General features: G+C 31.6%; 1 protein-coding gene and 1 pseudogene across 3 annotated transcripts; both read left to right on the forward strand.

The window, feature by feature from the left end:
• Positions 1-384: 384 nt before the first annotated feature.
• LOC18507253 (serine carboxypeptidase-like 46) lies at positions 385-3,287 on the forward strand (annotated as a pseudogene). Its single transcript, XR_016025930.1, has 10 exons — positions 385-607; positions 883-987; positions 1,098-1,190; positions 1,296-1,388; positions 1,511-1,596; positions 1,688-1,986; positions 2,090-2,223; positions 2,337-2,429; positions 2,536-2,653; positions 3,046-3,287. The product of XR_016025930.1 is annotated as a serine carboxypeptidase-like 46 (transcript).
• Positions 3,288-6,535: 3,248 nt separating this feature from the next.
• On the forward strand, positions 6,536-9,313 carry LOC18601462 (WRKY transcription factor 72A). Of its 2 annotated transcripts, XM_018119265.2 has the most exons (5): positions 6,536-6,696; positions 6,957-7,040; positions 7,362-7,883; positions 8,001-8,114; positions 8,240-9,313. In XM_018119265.2, the coding sequence occupies exons 1-5, from the start codon at positions 6,589-6,591 to the stop codon at positions 9,122-9,124; spliced, it is 1,713 nt and encodes a 570-aa protein (XP_017974754.1). In that variant the 5' UTR covers positions 6,536-6,588; the 3' UTR covers positions 9,125-9,313. The 2 variants fall into 2 exon arrangements, with proteins under 2 accessions (XP_017974754.1, XP_088662053.1); XM_088805927.1 differs by lacking the exon at positions 6,957-7,040 and having other exon boundaries at positions 6,538-6,696.
• The last annotated feature ends 13,453 nt before the right edge of the window (positions 9,314-22,766 follow it).

Genomic DNA, 22,766 nt, shown 5'->3' on the forward strand with positions numbered 1-22,766 from the left:
TTTCCATGGGCATCAATTTCTCTAGTCAGCTCAAATATTAGAATGAATAAGTTAAAGTGAAAGACATTAATGATAAAAAAACACAAGATGGAGTGCAAGCTACAGCTAAAGGGATCTTAAATCCTGCAAAAACAAACTCCACCTGTGGGATTGTCTTCATATTTAATGTATAAACATTGAAATTTATGTTTGAACTGTTGTAATATTGTTTTAGATGATTTCTTGTCATTTTATTACAAAGCATCTGATTTAACAAGAAGCCGTCACTTAAGCCTAGGCCTTGTTTGAACCGACAACGCAAATCCTTAAACTATATATATATATATATAAACAATCTAATCTGTCAATCCAAAGGAAAAAACATCTCTCTATCACTCAGTCAATATGGCTCTTCGCTTCTTCTCTTTGATTTTCTTTCTTTTTTGTTCTAACTCTTGGGCTGAATTGATACATTTCTTGCCAGGACAACACAAGAATGTTTCTTTTAATCAGTATTCTGGCTACATTGTAACCGATGCTAGACATGGCAGAGCTCTTTTCTACTACTTTGTTGAAGCCGATTCCAATACAGATGAATTGAAACCTTTGACTTTGTGGCTCAATGGAGGTTCAAAGAAGAATTATTTTCCATATCTTAGTTCATGAACATTACTGTTGTTTTATTTTGTTATCAAACCAAAAGCCATTTTATCTATAATCATGACACACGAAAATTTTTCCTTTTTGCAATATTTTTTTCTTGTACAATGACTCTTGAATGACATGTTACTTCAAATGGACAAAGTAAATATTTGCTATTGACTTTTCTAGCTTCTAAGAATGTACTCATTTTGAGATGAAGTTTTGTGTTAAAAACTTGATGTTATTAATTGTTTAATGTAGGGCCTGGTTGTTCTTCTCTTGGCTTTGGTGCATTCATGGAACATGGTCCATTCCAACCAGGAGAAGATGGAACTCTTATCAAGAATGAATATTCTTGGAACTTGGGTATATCAACCTAGCAATATTCTTCACGCTTTAAGTTGCTTGTTTAAGTATAGAATGCTGGAAAAAGTAACAGATTCATTCATCTTTACCTAAATTGAAAATTTGGATAGAGTCGAATATGTTATACGTGGAATCGCCAATTGGGGTTGGGTTTTCATACTCAAACACTAGTAAGAATTACTTGTGGAATGATACACAGACAGGTTTGATATTTTCCTATTGATCATTAATAGTACTTCATCTTGTATAACAATATCCTGTACTAATTCTCAGGACTTGACTTCATTCACGATTTTTTATTGTGGTAGCTCAAGATAACTTGATGTTTATTTTGAACTGGCTGGAAGAATTTCCACAGTACAAAGAATCTGACTTCTTTCTAGCTGGTGAAAGCTATGCAGGTAACTACTCCATTGTCAGTTAAGTGTTCTGTATATTGAAAATATTGTTCATGATTAAACATATATAATGTCGGTAAAAATGTTTCAGAGAATTCCTTTTTCTTTTGAAACATTGCTTGTAGGCCACTACATCCCACAGCTTGCAGCCTTATTGGTAGAGCACAACAAGAAGCCTAACATCGAACCAGTCAACCTCAAAGCCATTGCTGTAATACATATGATATCTGATCTCACAATTAAGCTAAATGCAAATCTTTAATTTCTATGTCCAATTTTAATAGCCAACCATTTTTTTATAGCTTGGAAATCCACTTTTGGACCTAGACATTAGTGTATTGGCCGGTGACTTCTTGTGGTCACATGGTGCTATATCAGATGAAACCCTGTTCTTGGAGAAGACAGTATGCAATGACTCAAAGTATTTGCGAGAATACGTTCAGATAAATGGTCTGAAGGATGCAATGATGTATTCAATAGAGTTGAGGATGAAGTTGGTGTAGATGTTGGACTAGATGACCTTCTCTTGCCTACGTGCTTATCATCAAGCTATGCAGAGCAACTTAAACTTAAAGGAAAGCTCGGGAAGATACATTCAGCTGTATGTCTCAAGTATTCTTGGTATTTTGAATTACATTGATCATTAATTCAGAGTATTAGGATAACAATATGAGATTGGGTTTTTGCATATGAACACTTGGCAGGTTGCTAAGAGAGCAAAAAAAGGTGATCCATGCCTTGAAGGAAGAATATTGACCTATCTTAATAGGCCTGAAGTTCAAAAGGCGCTCCACGTCAGTACAACTCACCACCCTTCCCATTGGGCTTTCTGTGAAGGGTCTCTTCCTATATTTTTCTCTGTAGATTCTAGTCACTTTGGAGTTTGGACAATACATTACCATTTTTTTATTTATTTGTTATGGTTGAAATAATAAAATAATAGTTTTGCAGGCCTCTTGTCTACCAAGAAGACAACTTAGACATGAACCTCATACCTCTTGTCTCGGATCTTATCAAGGAGGGAATTCCCGTCTTGTTATATAAGTATGTATTCAACACTTTCCAGAGTTGGAAGTTTTATTTTATAGTATGTTCAATTTTTGCTGCTACTTCATATTTAAAAATTTGAGTGGTCTTTTGTATCAAATAGTGGTGACCAAGATGCAAAAATCCCTCTTACTCAGACAAGGATAATTGCTAATAACATTGCAAAGGATTTGAAACTCGTTCCCCTTACAGAATATGGCACTTGGTATGACAATAAGCAGGTATATCCTACTCCACATCTCTATAGTTCATTTCAATCTTGTTCAGCCCCATTTGGTCCATAGATATGGGCCTTTGGCTCAAGGACTTCTCTTGTTCTTGAGTCCTATTAGAACATCTTTGAGAAAGAGTATGTGACCTGCCAATTATTGTTTTTTTTTTTTGTCTATTTAACGAGAAACTTAGTTATAAGGGCAATCTCAGTAGTATTTGTCCAGTTAAAATTCATTTGTCTATTCAGCGACTATCAATAATTATTGTTAGTTTGAGGATTTTAAGTCAGAATAACAATAAGAGAAGTATACTATATCCGTTAATTAATAAAGTTATTATAGTGACTCATTTAAATGAAATGAAATTGAATTTGGAATTGAGAAGGAAATGGGTAATGCAGGTAGGAGGATGGACACAATCATTTGGTGCTACGGAAGATAGGAAGAATTACGCCACATATCTGACATTTGCTACAGTCAGGGGTGCAGCTCATGAGGTTCCTTTCACATCCCCTTCACAAGCTCTCACACTGTTCCATTCCTTTGTCAATGGAATCCCTTTACCTAGGGCTCCTCAGAATTGATATCTATTGTCAACCATTGAAATCCATTCCTCATTTCGGATTGCACTACTTTTCTTTCTTTCAGGTTTAATAATAAAATTTTCGAATTTGACTTGTACTTACCTTAAAAAAATTTCTCCTGAAACTGGTTGTGCAACTTCTGCTTGACAATTAATCTTGTGTTCTATATAAGAGGCTAACCACCCTGTGTGACTTATAACCTGTAAACTTCCTACAACTCGGCATGGAAAATGACACAACATTTTTCAAGTGTGAAAAGATGCTGCCGTTGTCAAGGCTTCTTTTAAAGATAAATAACATTCATTGATCAGTTGTTCAAGAGAGAGGAAACTCCATGTAAAATCTACTCAACTCTATCTTTAATCTGTTGTAGCACTCCTTTTTTTAAAAAAAAAATTCTTAAAAAGATGAGAATTCAACTCCATTGGTCAGAATAGTGCGTAATTATATATTTGATCCAAATCTCATACTCAAACTTAATTCAATGTCTAACCTATTGGTTCAAACTTCAACTGTTGAATAAAGAAGTCACAACTTGGCCAAATATCTCCCCTTAGGAATAATTATAAAACCAAACATCTTTTGGTGTTTGGGTTCATAATCTTAATGAAAATGAAGATGATCACCGTCCTCCTTCTCCTCCTTCCCCATCATTAATCTCACATAAATAAAACAAAAACTGAAATAGTTTAATTGCTTAGCTTGCCTTTAATTACAAGAGTCTTGGAGGAAGAAATAATGTGTGTATATATATAGATTTAAAGTTGAGGTCAATCATTTCTTTGATTTAATGCAAAGAAGTGCTGAGACGTGTTGACCCTTGCAGTTACAACCTTGTCTCTCAAAGGCAAGAGGCTGCTATATAATGTATTAATTCTATGTGTGACAATTGACGATTAGATTTATAGGCAACTAAGATAAGGTTGCTTCATGGCAAAAAAGAAAAAGAAAAATTTGGAAAGAGAGAACCCATGGATGACTGACTTGTAAAAGTCTATAATTAAAACCCCTGGTCCACATTATTCCTATATTAATCTACTAATTCTGTCTAAACAAAGATTATTTTAAGTATTAAAACCAGTAGAATTTGCTAACCATAGGTCAAGGTCCATTAAATGATCAGCTTAATTGGCTAAAAAAAATAGGAGGTAACAATATTTTTTTGTATATATTATATAGTTGAGTGAGGGTGTGGCAGCCCTAAGGGCAACTAATAACGGTGTGAATAGAACCCAAATATTTTATCTGATAAAGGGTAATAAAGCTTTTTTAATTAACTGAGATCGCCAACTTCATAAAATAAAACCTCGAGAAATCATGTATGTTAAAATAATAGTACTTAGTTAGAGATATGTTAAACTAACTATATTATATAAGCTTATAAATAAAGGAACACATTGACGCCATGATGAATTTAATAATCCAACCATAGTCTTATTATTAAGTTAATGTGAAATGGATGATGTGAATTGAGTACAGAGATCAAATTGCAGATGACAATAGTTAATACAAGTTGCAGAAAATTCAGATCCCGATGATGTACTTATTGCATGTTGCCGCCAATATTGAAAGTATCAAATTGTAAGGAAAATCATGAATCAAAATACTTAGGATATATAACAATCCATGACAAAATTAATCAACAATTTTTCTTTTTAATTATATATAATTATATATATATATATCTATATCTTTTGAAGAATTTAATATTGTGAAAATAAGTAGTAAATCGTAACAACCCAATGTTGTTTTAAACGTTTTTAACAATTTAACACTAAAGAAAGATGAGAAACACGAGTTTTGCCACTGCTCCTGACTCGAGTTAACTTAGGACATGATTTTTAGGTCTCGGTCACCTGACTTGAAAATATTATTATACTGACAAATAATATATTTAAAAATAAGTGATGAAAATTTACCATTTGCATTAACAAGATATTTTATGAAATATTCCAATTATGTTATTTTTTGTCCAAAAAATCAACAAAATTGTAAGTACAATTGCAAAATTTATCATTTACATTAACAAAATATATTTCATAAATATTTCAGTTCTATTATTTTTTTATCTAAAAATCAACGAAATTTAAAGTACAATGACAAAATTAAATATTGAGTGATCAATAGTACTATAATGAAAAGTTTGACCTTAATCCCTCATATTAATGTAAAATATTTTTAAATATTTTAATAATAAACTTAACTTAAATGAGTGAATTGCGTTAAATTAAGTTTGAGTCAAACTTAAATTTTTAAGTTATATAGTGAGTATAGATTAACCTGACTTGATCCATGAACACTTTTACAAAATAACTATATATATATATATATTAAGAATTTTTTTTTTTTTGCTTTGATATACAGGATCAAAAAGTTTCGGAAGATTAGAGGGTTAGGACGTTGATTTTTAACCATGTTAAGAAAGGATAACAAATGTGACGTAAAATTAACATTGAGTAATCATTGGGGGTCAGTTACCTTCATAATTTTTTTTATCCATTATGCTTACAATTCATGATTGGGTTCGATTTTTATGGGTTATGATGGATATTAATTATGAGACAGTAGTGAACAAAAATGTGAATATTATTAGTGTACAAGAATTTTTGTTCACTCTACTTTACGGTGAATTAATTATATGGGGTCAAGTTATAGTTAGAGAGTAGTGAAAATCATGTCCTGGCATGCACCAAGTTAATTAATAGCCAACTGTAATGACTAAAACTGGATCAACTTGCTACATATAACTGGTTAGTTTATTAGGGAAGAAAAATAAAAAACAAAACCGAAAAGCAAAAAGGTCAAATGGCATATGCAGCAGAGTCTCACTCCGTGTGAAGCAAGCGTATTGACCGGAAACTTGACAATGAAACAAAGGCCATAGCACCCGTTGAAACTGATCCCCCCCTCCTCCCATGAAAGCTCACCGGCCAAAAACCAGGCCAGCTTAAGAGAAACTTTGACTGTTAGCCCATGTGACGTCCTCTTAATCGTAGTCTAAACGAAGCTTCAAAGATATTTATACAATAATGGGGTACTTGCCGCAATTTTAGCTCTCTCTCTTCTTTTCAAAATCATCTCTATGTCTTAACTGTTAAACGTTGAAGTTGAATTCTTCTAAAATAGTTTACTCTCTATTATTTTTAATTTCCTCTTTAAAGATAATAAAATACTCATGGAAGTGTGGCTGGGGTGTTGACATTTTGTGCTTTCCTGTGTAAAAGTTGATAGATGACCACTAGGATTAATTTGAATTTTGTTCAAATCAACTCTTTGGTTGTATTATAAGAAGGGGAAGGCTTTCATATAGAAAATATATGGTGGGTTAAGAAGACTGAAAGGAAATTCTCCTAAAAATTAATGGAGGTCTTGTTGCTGAAAATGCCAAGGGCAGATGCTGCTGTCAAACAAGAAAAGACTGCTCAATCTGTTGTCTGTGAAGAAGCCTGCAGTCCAGAAGCTAGGAAGGTACGTATAGATATTCATTGAGTACCCTTTAAGAATTGGTGATTTGTTCTTATTTTCATAAAACATTTGTAAAGATCAGTTATCTATTGGTGTCGATTTCTCCCACAGCGTTGATAATGACCAATCAATGCAATATCTCAAGAGACTAGCAATTTTAATGCACAAAAAATGTTAACAATAACAAAATTGGATGTCAGGGTCTTTTGCTTCCTGAAAGTGTTATAGAATTTGCTAATGGATTCTTCTTCTTTGTGTTTTAGACTGATATGGGAAGAAAACTTCCCAAAAATAGTGAGCTGAATTCGTCATCACCCAGCCATGAGGGCTTGGTGGATGTCAAAGAGGTAGATAACCTATACCTGTTTCTTACTTCTTACGTTAAATGTTAATTCTTGACCTCTTATCTTTACAATTTTAGATACATAACGCACATAGCTGACCTCTCTCTCTCCTAATACCATTTCACAGAATTTAACTTTTACATCTAAAAGTCAACATTAAAAATGTTTCTGGGTAGTTGCAGTCAATTACTATCATGTAGAAAATTAGATGAAGCTTTGGTTTGAATGTGTAATGCATGAATCTTTAATTTCTATATGAGAATTATGAATATCAAATCAAAGAATCTGCTGGTTAATTAATGCAAATATTAATATATTAATCAGGAGGATGAACTTCAGTCCGCAAAATCTGAGATGGGTGAGGTGAAGGAAGAAAATGAAAGATTAAAGATGATGTTAGAGCAGATCCAGGAGAATTACAAGTCCCTTCAATTGCGCTTCTTTGAAATCCTTCAGCAAGGAGCTATCAAGAAATCTACAGACTCAGATCCTTCTCATGATGATGAAGCTCCAGAACCTGAACTAGTTTCTCTTTCACTTGGAAGAAGTCCAACTAATTCCAAAAAAGATGAGAAAACAGGCAGCTCTGGCAAAACTAAAGAAGATCAAGAGATCAAGGCCGGTTTAACTCTGGGGTTAGACTCTAAATTTCAACTGTCTACAGAGATTGTGTCAAATCCAGGCCCTGAAAATAGTTCAGAAGAACCAAAGGAAGATGACGCAGGTGAAACATGGCCGCCAAGCAAGATTCAAAAGACTACAAGAAATGGAGATGAAGAGGTTGCACAACAAGGCCATGTGAAGAGAGCTAGGGTTTCCGTGAGAGCTAGATGTGATGCACCCACGGTTAGTATTGCATCTTCCAAAGCTGTCCAGCTTAATTTGCTTATGGAAAATTTTAATTCGATGATTTCGACAATGTAGTGTAGAAATAGAAACTTAAGTATTCATTTTTTCTTACAGATGAATGATGGATGCCAATGGAGGAAATATGGACAGAAAATTTCGAAAGGAAATCCATGCCCGAGAGCTTACTATCGTTGCACTGTTGCACCAGGGTGTCCAGTAAGAAAACAGGTAGATTCTTGTTTAGTTGCAAAAGTAATAACTCTTCTGAGTCTTTGCCCTTTTGGATATTCTCTAGATTCTTTCTGTGGCAACATGTTATCTCAATTTTTTTGTCCTTTCAAACTTGGTGATAGGTGCAAAGATGTGCTGAGGACATGTCCATCTTAATCACAACTTATGAAGGGAACCACAACCATCCACTTCCAGTTTTAGCCACGGCCATGGCTTCCACCACCTCTGCAGCTGCTTCCATGCTTTTGTCCGGCTCTTCAACATCTCAGCCAGGCCTCATTTCCACAGCCACAAGTACTCTTACTGCTGAGCTCAATGGATTAAACTTCAACCTCCATGATAATTCGAGAACAAGACAGTTCTACCTACCAAACTCTACCTCACCATCGTTCCCAACAGTTACTCTAGACCTTACCGCCTCTCCATCCTCTTCTTCTAGTTATTTCAGTAGGTTCTCTACGGACATCCCTACAACAGCAAGGTTTCCTTCAGCAAGTCTCAACTTTTCATCCTCAGAATCCAATATTTTACCTACAGTTTGGGGCAATGGCTACCCTGCTTATGGTGCAGTACCTTATAATCAATCCCACACTGAGAACTTAAACCTTGGAAAAGAGTCCCAAGAACAGTTTTACCAAACTTTCTTGGAAAAGAATCACCAAACTGCAGCTTCTCAACATTCATTGACAGAAACCTTAACCAAGGCAATCACATCGGACCCAAGTTTCCGATCAGTAATAGCTGCTGCCATTTCATCAACGGTTAGTAGCAGTGCAAAATCTGCAGGCCAAACTGATCAAACAGCTGAGCGTTTTGGTCAGAATTTGATGCAGGTCATTTCTCAGAATTTATTGACACAGAATGGGAAGGGATGTGCAACAAGCCACTTTACTGCATTGACATCTTCAAGTTCGCAAACAGGAAGTTCTCTTCAGTCCTCATTGCCTATATCTATTTTCAACAGTGCCTCTACGCCGGCTTCTGATAATAAAGAACACAACAATTAATTGATGGGATAAATCATTTTGGCACTTTGAGATGTTATACATAGTGTTTTTACAATAAGAATGAAGAATATTCTTAAGTGTTTAAATCTTTTACTCTTGTTTTGAGGTTTATATACATACTTTTTGTAAAAGGAAGTTGATATATATACCCGTGAGACAGTAAATGTTAGAGCATATATATTACAACAATCATCTGTTAAATGATATCCATTAATGTGCTAGGATTTGACTTCATGCTCAAACATGAAAATAATCAAAAAATTAAAAATATAACGCAATAGAAAAATAAACTAGCATTTAATAAAAAAAAACAGTCGAATCCTACATGATTAATATTTGTGTTTTTCATTTAATTTTCAAATTAATTATAAACATTCATAAGTTTAAGAATTACATACCATACTCTAGATATGATAATCAAGAGCTAATTAAATCCAAAAACACTTGTCATGAAGCAATTATCCTGAAAAGAGAATAAGATAGTTTAAAATCCTATAGTCGAAATTTTTGTTTCTTCATCTTTAGAATTTGTCAAATCTTCAGTCAACTTAGTGTTTGGTTTCTAACAGTAATCCATACAATGACTGAATAAGACCTTATCAAAGGTAAGATTTTACTTTTGTTAGCAAGTTTTATTTCTAAAACAAAAAAATCAAAAGTTCTTGCCGAATCTTATTTATGTCAAACAAAACAAACTATTTTTCTTATTTTTTATAAAATGGCTAAGAAGTACTTGAAGGCTTAGAGTTTTAGTTGTCTAACATAACATATTTATATAGCTAAACTAAGTTGTAACCATAGATACAGTAGTTGTATTTTTATTCAATTAAGTCATAGTGAACTTAATTAATTTTCTCACTTATTTTGATATGTTTCAATTAAGTCCAACTTAATTAATTATCCTTATTTAATCCCAATCATATCACTTAATGTGTGTGACCCATTAGGCTTCTAACATGTTAGCAATAAATATAAATCCTAATCAAATATCAATTTAACAATTAATTTATATTTAAATCATTAGCGACATCTAGCAATACATCATGGCAATTCAAATGTTAGAGAGTTAATTAAAAAATTTGACAAAGGCCTTTAGTGATAAGCCTCTTAGTGCAATATGATCCGTTCACCAAATATTCTAAATATGTCATAAAGCATGGCTTAGTGTCTATTTATGACATTCCATATTAGTTCTCATAATTCATGACTAATTTTATGAATTTAGGAAACTAACTTTCCTCAAATTCATCATGCTTTGGTCAAAGACTTTATACAAGTTAATCAATAATTGAGAACAAGTGAGATACATCCCCTCATATCATTTGAGATGATGAATCCTCTCTTAACCACTCATTCACCTTTGCATGCTTCATGGCATACCTGAAAACACCCTATTTAGGCATTTGGTCACCTCTAGACCCGTAAGGATGAAATCAAAGTATGTCATTCCTCATACAAAATGACCTAGTGTCTCAAGTTCAAGGACTAGTTGTACGACTATCACATGAGAACATATTCCATAAACACTTAAGTGAAATACCAAATGGAGTTCTTCCAGCAAATCATATTCAATGAACTTGTTCTTTAACAAGCACTTACATGTTATCCTCAAGTATCTCATATACTTCAATCTATGAGATCGATTACTTGCTTTTCAAGTAAGGAAGCTTAACATGTACTCGTCTTTGCGCATTGCCAATACCCTGTCTTGATAATACAATGACTAGGAACAATGTTAAGAACATGGCTTTGATGCATAGCGATATCATAATTGTAACAACTTTAGAATTCTCTTGCAAAGCCTTTATGTTCGAGGCTTTATCTGATTAGTACTTAATAACTCTTTATTATTGCATTAACATGAAAGAAAACCTCTATCACATATAGTTATGCGATTAAGTATGCATTAAATGACAATATATATATTTCTTAACTAATCCAATTGGCTCAAGGGCATATATACCAACAATCCCCCACTTGCAGTTGAGTCAATTGTTAACGTATCCAATACCAAACTCTTTCGTTTAGTAACTATGCCTCTACTAAGTAAACTCAAGTTGTAATATTTGGGAATATGTTAATTTATATATTTGAAAATCTCTATTGTCATAATCAAAATACTAATTTAGATCACAATGAGACTTTGATTCCATTATTATGGCTATTGTTGTTACCTTAACAACTCTAAATGATTTATTAGTTCATTAAACCAATTATCTAAATATCTCTTCTTTTGTAGTCTAAATAAAAGGTTTGTATCCAATTATAGATATAATCATACAGTTATCTCTTGTTTTGGAACCATTCCAATGCAGCTGCTCAATCATGGCTTTATGTCACTTTTAACATTTTGGATTCTCTCTATATCAAACTCCTTTAACATGTCATCCTAAATTCTTTTATTAAGTCCTTTTATAGGCTCTAACTCTTTAGTCCTATTATATTTTCTTAGACTAGCAAATATGCCTTATACACTTTTAATGAGTAACTTATCTTACTCCCACTAACCTTATGATTTGCACAAAATATGTTTATCTTATTAAATGTATTCAACTACTTTGAATTTATTTTATTGAATAGAGATTATTATCCAATCATCCATGTTGGATCATTTAGTAGACTTGACTTATATGAGTAGTGCATCAATATGCATCCCACTAATGGTCCATTAAATCAATTTTTGTGCATATATCTTATTTATTAGATTTTATAATTTCATGACCTTTGACCTTTAAAGTTTCATTAGCTCCCACTATTTCTATCATGTACAAAACTCTTACCAAGTAAACTTATTTACTTTCTCTTAGGGCATTAAATCCATAACTTTTATGTATACTTACATATCATAAGTCATTCATCATTGGTTATGGGATGAAATCCTTTCAAAGGTTAGTTCATGTGATTAACTGGGTTTGGAATGCATTGAGATTCATCTTTTATGAATCCAATATGTTAATTAATTGTTATTTAGTTCTAAGCAATCTTAATTTAGATATTTTATCTCAATAAGATTGTTCTTTAACTAAATGTGTTTATAATCCTATTATGAATTCAATGAGTTAGGACTTAATTTTATCTAAGTCATCTTATTAATTTCCTTTTTAATTCATAATTAAAAGAAAAATAATCTCACAATAATCTTATCATTATGACTTAGCATTAATTATTATATATGCAAGGTTATACTTAAGGATAAATAATTTAAAACAATTCCAAAACAAAATGAGATGTAATATAAATATATAAATATATGTAAGCTAAGCACCTTATGCTAGAAAAATATAAATCTATGTTTCCTAAACATAAAATAAAATATTCAGCCATAGGCCCAAAATCAAAACATTTCATCTTGGCAATCATGCCATGAAAATGTTCAATGTTTTAAAATTATTTATTGTTCCACAATCTAATCTAGGCTAACAAGCTTGATCACCATTAACTAAGGTTGTCCCCTTCATGATCCTATTCTTCACTGCTCCTTGTTATTAGTTCCTTCAATATGTCATACATATTAAAACCATTAATAAAGAGTAAGGTATCATACACCAAGTAGTGAAAATAAATCATCATGTGATTAATACCTAAGTGGAAGCGTCTTTTCGTTTCTTTTCTTTAATGGATTCAAGAAAATCCTTGCAATTGTGCCTCTAATGCCCTAGTTTGCCGTAGAAATGGCATTTGTCATTATCATTATCCTTATTCACTTTCTTGTAGGCTTCATACCTTTCAAAGTTGATGCCTTTTCACTTTTGTCTTTCTTAAAAAAATTTTATTAGAAGAGATAAGATGAACTGAAGGCTTCTCCTTCACAATGGCGTTCTTATCATGCGTGAGCATATTTAGTAAACCTGATAAGGTTACCTCAATCTTGTTCATGTTGAAATTCAACACAAACTATGAATAGCTCTCTGGTAGCGAAAGGAGTACAAGGTCTATGCTCAAATCATGATCCAAAACCCAATCTAACTGCTCAAGTCGAGTGATATATCTTATCATTTTAAGCACATGAGATCTTGTTGGGCTTTCCTCAGACATGTTACATCAGAACAATTCCTTTGAAATGTCAAATCTCTCTATGCGACTTTCTTTATCGAACATTTTTCTAAGGTTTACGATAATATTTAGGGCATTCATAGCATCATGTTGCTTTTGAAGATTTGGAGCCATACTAGCCAACATCACACATGTGGCTTGATTGAGATCATTCATATAAACTCTATAGGCTTCATTTTCCTCATTTGTAGCATCATCGCTAGGTTCCTCAAGAACAGGACCACCTAAGACATAAACCTTTTTCTCTTATTTCAAGACAATCTTAATATCAAGAAACCAGTCAATGAAATTTGGGTATGTCAACTTGTTCGCATTATGCACGCTTCTAAGTGACAAACTATTCGCCATAATCGATTTATATCCTATATAAATCAACATATATAAAGCTTAGTCATTAACACAAATTATGTAATCATAAAGACAAGGTTTTAGAATCTTATATGATTATTCTTAATATTTTATCAAAATAATAGCCCTCCTCTACTATTTCGAGAAATTTAGCTTTTAAACTTCTTATTGAGCTAGGACTCCTTTCATCCCACCATGACCTTAAGTGACTCAACAATCCAAAATGAAACTAATTAGGTAGGTAACTTAGTTAACCAATTGTATCTTATGCAACTCCTACATCAGTAAGGTGACAACTCCTTGTCTGAATGTATCATATACATTTTCCCTAACTATACCTCTAATACTATGTGGTCATGTGTGACAAATCTGAACAACATTGTACTAGTTGGGTAAGACCCATCAATAACTTAAACATACTTGTGCAAAAGTTTGGCCTTGAGTGACTCAACAAGCCTTTAATTAAGAAAACAACTTGGTTATCTTGTTATATGGTGGAAGGTAACTTTTTCACTCAATATGTTAATGAAGGATTTTATTTATTAATTCATTAATTAAGGTTTCATTGATTTGATGTTGTTTATATGCATGGCGTTGATCACATTTCACATATATCATATATATATATATATATATTGAAAAATAAATCTATCACATGCCAACTGCTAGAATGATTATGGACTTTACTAATTCTAATTTCCTTGAGTCATTAAGGAAATTAGTTGGTCAAATTCTTAGGAGATTTTACAAACATCATCTTTAAGCTTTGCTTGCAATCTCCTTACATCTCCATGGTGCCTTCAGATCTCCATCTTCGTGTTAAAAAGATTTTCTTATTAAACCTTAGTTTTACACTTTGATGTAACTAATTATATTCTATAACTAAGAAACCTCAATTTACATTTGAGAGAAAGTGAGAAAAGAATTTTACAACCCTAGAGAAAATGAGAATAAGGCAGGGTGCTAGACCCTATTTCAAAATAAATAACATAGAAATAAATTTAACTATCCATGACTTAATCTTCTAAGGTCTAAGTCCATAATCATCCTCATTCTTTATAATCACAATCAAAAGTATAGAAATAAATGCAAGCTCAATATCACTTAGAGATCTTGTGTATTATTTGAGAAACGAATCAATTAACTTGCTTAAAGCGTTTGGCTCAAATTATTTTGTATTGTTTTATTTTAATTTAGTGTTTAAGAAATTTTCATTTTCAAAACACTTAAAGTAAACATTTTACTCCTTTTGCTTAAATAAAAATTCATTGAAATAAAACTTTTCATTTTAAGACTTTCCGTTTTAATTTTTTCCACAATTAAAACTCCTTTTAATTTTGGAAACCTCTTTATTTTGGTAAACTTCCTAAAATATATCTAAGACAACATTTTAATTTCTAACATTTAGAACATGGATTAGTTTCCAAAATTGTATTTTGTTCAAGTTATCTAAATGGTGATTTAACAAATTTTGGAAACTTCTAGCCAAACCAAAATTTTAAGGAAAGTTCAATGCTATCACATAACTTTAGGAATTTCCTTTAAAGTAGGAAACTATTTCCTATGAATTTTCCAAATTAAAATGCTATCCTTAATTTTAAGAATTTCTTTTAAAGTAGGAAACAATTTCCTATTCTTTATGAATCACCTAAAATTAATATATATGGCATTTAAATGCTCTTAAAACTCCATAAATCATGAATCAAACTCATGAAAAAAGCTATTGTAAATTTTCAGAAAATTTGTTTAACAATTAAACACAAAATTCATGAAGAATTAAGCCACCAAAATCGATCATAGCTGCCTAAAATTTTCTACATTGAATTTTTGTTGTTTTGGAACTTGAAAACATGATTTTTATAAAACTTTTTTGAACTAAATCAAGTCTACTCGAAATATGCAATAATTTACTTTGATAAAACTAATTTTTAGCAATTAAAAACTGCTCATAATGCTTGCCTAATGTTAGCAAAAATAATTGGCACATTAATCTCCAAAATACCTTAAAACTATTTAGTTTTTAGCTTGGCTTTGCAAGCCTTTTAATCCAATCATTCATTCTTCACTTAATCATGATCTAAAACCTTTTAAAATATGTTTTAGTGGATTAGACACATGCTGTTCCTATTTAAATTAAAACAGAAAATCAAATTTTAAAAAAACCTTTCAAACCGATAAATACCAAATCTATACACAAATCAATAATATTGATTATCACCAAGAATCAAGAATGCAAATTACATGAAAAACATCAAAGAAAGGCTCTAATACCACTACTGGGATTTGACCCCATTCTTAAACGTGAAAATAATCAAGAAATTAAAAATATAACACAATGAAAAAATAAACTAGTATTTAATTAGAGAAATAGCCAAATTCTACAAGATCAATGTTTGTATCTTTCATATAATTTTCAAATTAATTATGAATATTCATAAGTTTAAGAGTTACATTCCTTACTCTAGATATCGTAATCAAGAGCCAATTAAATACAAAAACACTTGTGATGAAGCAATTAACTCGAAAATAGAATAAGATAGTCTGAAACTCTACAAGCAAAATCTTTGCTTTTTCACCTTTAAGATTTGTCAAATTTTCAGCCACCCAAATATTTTACCTCTAACAGTAATCCACATAATGACTGAATAAGACCTTCTTAATGGTATGATTTTACTTATGCTAGCAAGTTCTATTTTTAAAACAAAAAGACTAAAAGTTCTTGCCGAATCTTGTTTCTATCAGACAAAAAAAACTATTTTTCTTTTTTTATTTTTTATGAAATGGCTTAGAAGTGGCTGAAAGCTTTGAGTTTTAGTTGGCTAATACAACATATTTATATAGCCAAACTAAGTTGTAACCATATACACAACTGTTATATATTTATTCAATTAAGTCCTTGTGAACATAATTAATTTTTTTACTTTATTTTGGTATGTTTCAATTAAGTCCAATATAATTGATTATCCGTATTTAATCCCAATCATGTCACTTAATGTTTGTGACCCATTAGGCCTATAACATATTGACAATAAGTACAAATCCTAATCCAATATCAATTTGATAATTAATTTATATTTATAAATCATGAGCAGCATCTAGCAATACATCATAACCATCCAAATGTTAAAGAGTCAATTAAAAAATTTGACAAACCCTTTCAGTGATAAACCTCTCAATGTAATATGGTTCTTTAATCAAATATCTAAGATATATCACAAATAATGGCTTAGTGTCTACTTATGACATTCCATATTAATTCTCATAATTTATGACTAATTTTATGAATTTAGAAAACTAACTTTCCTCAAATTCATCATGCTTTAGCCAAAGACTTTATATAAGTTAATCAAGAATTGAGAGCAAGTGAGATACATCCCTTTATATCACTTGGGGTGATGAATCCTCTCTTAACCACTCATTCACATTCGCATGCTTCATGGCATACCTAAAAACACCCTATTTAGGCATCTGGTTGCTTCTAGACCCATAGAGGTGAAATCAATGTATGTCATTCCCTATAGAAGATGACCTAGTGTCTCAAGTCTAAGGACTAGTTGTACAACTATCACATGAAAGCATATTCCTTAGACACTTGAGTGAAATACCAAATGGAGTTCTTATAGCAGGTCATGTTTCTTTAACAAGCACCTACATGTTATCCTTAAATATCCTATATACTACAATCTATGAGATTGATTGCTTCATTCCCAAGTAAAGAGGCTTAACATTTACCAGTCTTTACGCATTGTTAATGCCCTGTCTTGACAATACAATGATAATAAATAATTTTAGGAATATGGCTTTGATGCATAGTGATCTCATAATTGCAACAACTTTACAATTCTCTTGCAAGGTGTTGTTCAATTTTCTACTCACGCAAGTGCACGTATTGTAAAGATAATATAAAGATGAGTAGAGTGTCGATCTCATAAAGAATTGAATTAATCTTTACTGTTAACTACTAAAATTAACACACCTTAATTTTATCTAAACAATTAAAATTAAAAAGAAAGATTTTAAACTAATAAACTAATAACTAAAACTAAAGCTAATATAAAATCTATTAGCAAATTTACTTTATTAACTTCTAGTGATTATCAGATCTAAGATTATAATATCCCTCAATACTTTATTTGAATACTGTCTCTCTTTCTTAACTTAGTTTAATGGATTAAATTGCTAACCTAGAGTCCTAAATTATTTACAAGTCTTTGTTGAGTTTTTTATAAAAATACCTCTCCCAATTAATTTAATATATGTCTATGCAAATTATATTGAAGAAAGATTCATTAAGTTTGTGCCCTAATTTTGGCTATGTATGGCAGCTGGCTAAGCCGCATATTCTATTTTAGCTTTAGCGGGAGTGCTTGAAAGTGATTGTCTTCACTTAGTCCAAAGAGAGGGCGTCTTTCGTCACTCGCCATTGCTCTTATCTCGAAGATCTTCATTACTAGCTCTTATAGGTGTATGTCTACCCTATATGCAAATCAAACCATCTAATCAACTAAGTGTATTTGATTATACACTATTTTATTCAAGGTCTACCTAAATCTCCTTTGTCAAGGTTTAACCTAGGTTTCCAATTCAATCTAATTGGTGGCCAGTCAACTAGAAGCATTAAGAGCAGAATAAAATAAACAACTTAAATCCATCAAACATAATCAAAAAAGAGATAAATAATTCGGAGTATATATTGAGTTCAATCATAATTTTAGATTAACAATTTAGTTCCTTATCAAGTCACACATCATTGAATAAAATTTAAACATTAAAACCAAGAGAATAAAAGAATAACAAAAAGATAGAAAAACCAAGGATTGTATTCTTGATCTCTAAATCTCCTTGAATCCTTCAAATTCCTTCAATGACTATGTACTCTCAGATGTCAATATGGTATTTTTTTTTGTTCTCTTTTTAAGTCTTCCGAAAGGTTATTTTTATGGGCTTCGAAGTGAGCCAAGTTGGGTGAAGAAAGAAGTCAATTTCAGCTAGGATTTCCTCATCAGACTATGTAAGTCGCAGCCTTGTCCAATTAATTAATAGAAATCATAATTGCTCTAGGACTATTGTAGTGCGTAACTTTGACAAGATTTTTGACCATCCTACAAGTTGAACTGGGCAAAGTGGTAAACATGAAAGTTGTAGATTTTTCTCTTATCTTTCCAATCTCGAAGAATCCTTGATTTGGAGCTCTGTAGATAAAGTTATGGCCAAAACACCGAAACATGTGCAGTGAAATTTTGAACCTCGAAATTGCTCTTCTTCTTTTATTAAAATTCTTCTTTCATCAAACACCTACAAAAGTACAAATAAATCAATAACAATCTATCTTAACCACATTAACACCAAATTAAGTATAAAATTAACTAAGATTAGATTCACTCATCTAAAATAACTAATTTAAAATAATTAAATAAAACTTACTAATTTCTATACATTACAACAAGAACTAAACTAAATTATTATCAAAATTAAGCCCAAATAACTCTATATCATAAAGTTATCACAAGGTTTTTATGTTCCATGGGCTTCATCCAATTAGTACTTAATAACTCATTATTATTGCACTAACATGAAAGAAAACCTCTATCATATATAGTTATGTGATTAAGTATGCATTAAATGACAATATATATTCCTTGACCAATCCAATTGGCTCAAGGGTATATACCAACATAATGGTTCTTGATTGTGATATTTACTCTAATTAGTACCTAAATATTTTCCTTAAGGCCAAATAAACACAACAACATTGTTCATAAAGTCATGTAAATTTTCTATCAAACTTGAAGAAAGGTTAAAGTGTAGTGCCAAGATCAACAAGAAGCAGTTCTAGTGTTTCCAAAATTACTATACAAATAAATAGATTCCAAATGCAATCCAATTTTTTGTAGCACATTTTCTATGAGTGATTTTTTGTCAGTTTATAATTAGAGGAACTAAATTGTTTTGTTTGACTTGGTTGCTAGCTTAATTCCTCTTCCCTTTACTTTCTAAGAATGAAATGTCATAAAGAAGTTCTTTTTAATGCCAAAATTCATTAACTCAGAAATTTATGGAGAGACTTTTAAAACCATTTCATGTGGCATTCCAACACAAAAAGATTAGTTCATACTCTATATAAAACAAAACTTAAGTAGGTTCTCATTTCCCTTTCCACCTAAAACTTCTATTCTAATAATGCAATCACCTTTTTTTCCTTGTTACTCTATCCCAAACACGTACATACATCCAAAAAGTTTTATTTATTCACATTTAACATTCCCTTTCCATCTTGTAAATGTATATTTCATTTCACATCAGTGTAATAGTTAGTATATAAGTAAAGCCACTAATCTGGTCTACTTTTAGCTAGATTTTGGTTTATTGATGATGCATATTTATTTATGTGGCAATATTGATAATAACTATAAAATAAAATGAAAGGGAATTGGAGGGAAATCTATTATCCCTCCAAATTCTTTAAAAATATTCTACTAACTTTCCAAGTTAAGAAAAATAGATGAAAAATTGATGTAAAACTTTTTGCTTATATTATACTTTCTCCTATTTATGATGGACAGGTTTGGTGTAAAATGGCAAAATGGATTTTAGAGTGTATCTCTATTGTAAGGGTGGAATTGTTAATTAATGACTCCACAACTTCAGAAGTCCTTACCAAGTGCAATCTTTGACAAGATGATTTTTTCTTGCCTTTTCTTTTTATTATGGTTTTCAAAATTTATCTTCTTCTTGCAAGAGTCAAAAGTTACAGATGTTCAGTAGTATCTTTCTATTTGAATCCTTTATTAAAAATCTCTCACTTACAATTCATGGATGACACAACAATCTTTATGGAGGATGGACTTTAGCTTGTAGTGAACATTTGTCATCTCTTTTGATGCTTGGAATTTGCCTTGGGTTTGAAGATTAACTTCAGCAAATCTTTTGTTTTTTCGATTTACATTGATGCTCTTTAATGTAAGGTGGGAAGCCTTCCATTTATATATCTTGGCATCCCTTTAGAGGTTAACTTGAGAAGCTAAAAAACATGGGACCTAGTGGTTAACAAATTTTAAAGTAGACTCTTTTTGGCAACATAATATTTATTTTTGGCGAAAATGTCACCCTTATCAACTAAGTTTTCAACTCACTCCCTGATAACTCTATTTTATAGAGTTTTCATACATTCTTTTGAGCTTAAAAAAGACTAATGTCCTCTTATTTTTAATTAATGTAGGCTTTTTTTTTCACATTTGTCTTAGTATTTACTTTATGCATGCTTTAGTAGTTTAATTAAGTAATTTGAGTTTATTTTCATGTTATTAAGTTTTATTTGTACCTTCTATTGATTGTGCAATTAGGGTAGACATACGCCAGTTGCCACATATAGTCAATTTTTAAAATCTTAGATTAAAGAACTTAATTTAGTTGTTTCATATAGACATATAGTGATTCAATTAAGTTAGGCAATTGTATAATATCTCGATGGAGAATTACACATGCTTTAGGAATTTAGACTGGCATCAATTCCATTAAGATTAAGTAATTAAGCTATGAGACCTTGAACTTTATAGACTCGTAGCTAGAAGTAGACGTAATATCACTGACTAGGGGTAATTTTGTCATTTCCTTAGTGAACCCCTAGAAGTATGCTTTCAAACAATATTAAGGCCTAAGTAGGCCTAAGGCATAAATGAATGATGAAAATAGAAATAAAATGACAAAAAAAAAATAGAAATAATGATGATTTCCAAAGTAAGGGCAAAATGGTCATTTTTCATCTCGAGTCAAAATTTTAAGTTTTCATGAACTCGAGTATTTCTAGACTATTATGGACCTTATCCTAGTGTCAAAAGAGTAAAAAGATTGCACCAAGGATTAGAGGAGGACAAACCAACTTGTTAAGGGCATTTTTGTAATTTAAGAAGGGATTGGATAAGCTTTAGTTATAAATATCATTTGTTCCAGCAGCTTCTTCATTTCTCCAGCAACTTCTTCTTCTTCTTCCTCCCATCTCACGTTGCTTTCATCCTCCATGGAAGCTTGTTTTGAAACCTCCATAACTTCTCTCAAGCTAGCTCCAATTTTCATGCTTTTGTGCACCATTTCATAGAACCTTTTGTGCTCTTTCACTCTCTCACTTTGAAACCCTTGAAAAGTCTTACTTTCATACTTCCTCTCACTAGCTAGGTGTTTTAGAGAGAGAAAGAGGGAGCTTCTATAATAGCTTGAAGTTTTTTTGAAAAAATTTCAATTACAAAGCTACCAAGGTTCCAATGAAACCCCACACCTCCATTCGAAATCTTACTCGAAGTTAAAGCCCACTAAAGTATCAATAAAGACTGGTGAGTGAACTTGCATTTCAAAATTTCTTTGGAAAATGTAAATGTATTTGGACAAAACATTTGAGTGATTTTATCCAACCTTTTTTTAAAAATGTGTGCCGAGGAACAAGCTCTTGATAAAATGTTTTGATGTTGTGAAAATGTGAAATGTGTAAAAGGATGAATCCATGTGCTCCTATATTATGTTGGTATGTATTTGTATGAATATATGTTATGCATTAATGAATAATGTTGTGTGATAATGTTGAAGTGTGCGAGTAGGGAGTGCACACATGATGATGTTAGAGTGTACGAGTAGAGAGTGCACACATGATGATGTTGAAGTATGCGAGTAGGGAGTGCACACATGATGATGATATTGCATTGAGTTGAATGTGGCGGGATGGTATGCATGATGATGTATGTATATATATATATGTGTGTTATAGAAAGTTATGGAAATATTTGTGATTGTGTTGTATGTTGGCATTGTTAATTGCTCCCAAATTGCTTTTCATTCAACAAGAAAATGGCTTTTGATATAACAAGACCCCTTTTAACCAAATTGCTTTGTTTCTTGCTGCAATGAGATTTATTTTTGCTGCAGCGAGAAACTCTCGGGTTGAGGGGGGTCACACTGGCCTGGTTCTCGCTGCAACAAGAAACTCTTAGGTTTTGGTGTAGTGCTTTCACTTCGATAAAGATTTTGACCATATTCCATTCAGAACTGGGCAAAATGGTAAACATCAAAGTTGTAACCCAGCCTTTTAGCTTTCTAATGGTCTAAAAATAATGTCAATTAGACTTCTTTAGTGGGAGATATGCTTGAAAAACTGAAACATATGCAAACTGCAACTATTTCTCATTATAGCAAGAAACTTGCTGTCATGCTTGCTACCTTGCTTGATTTTGACATTTTTCACCCATTTAACTTC

This window comes from Theobroma cacao, chromosome 4 (genome assembly GCF_053813885.1).
Source record: "Theobroma cacao isolate CCN51 chromosome 4, ASM5381388v1, whole genome shotgun sequence".
NCBI classification, from domain to species: domain Eukaryota; kingdom Viridiplantae; phylum Streptophyta; class Magnoliopsida; order Malvales; family Malvaceae; genus Theobroma; species Theobroma cacao.

Excerpts from the sequence above, each read along its gene's own strand:
- LOC18601462 (XM_018119265.2), top strand. The coding sequence starts at position 6,589 with ATGGAGGTCTTGTTGCTGAAAATGCCAAGGGCAGATGCTGCTGTCAAA. Across the intron at positions 7,041-7,361 it reads GCTTGGTGGATGTCAAAGAG|GAGGATGAACTTCAGTCCGC; the intron begins GTAGATAACCTA and ends TATATTAATCAG. Across the intron at positions 7,884-8,000 it reads CTAGATGTGATGCACCCACG|ATGAATGATGGATGCCAATG; the intron begins GTTAGTATTGCA and ends TTTTTCTTACAG.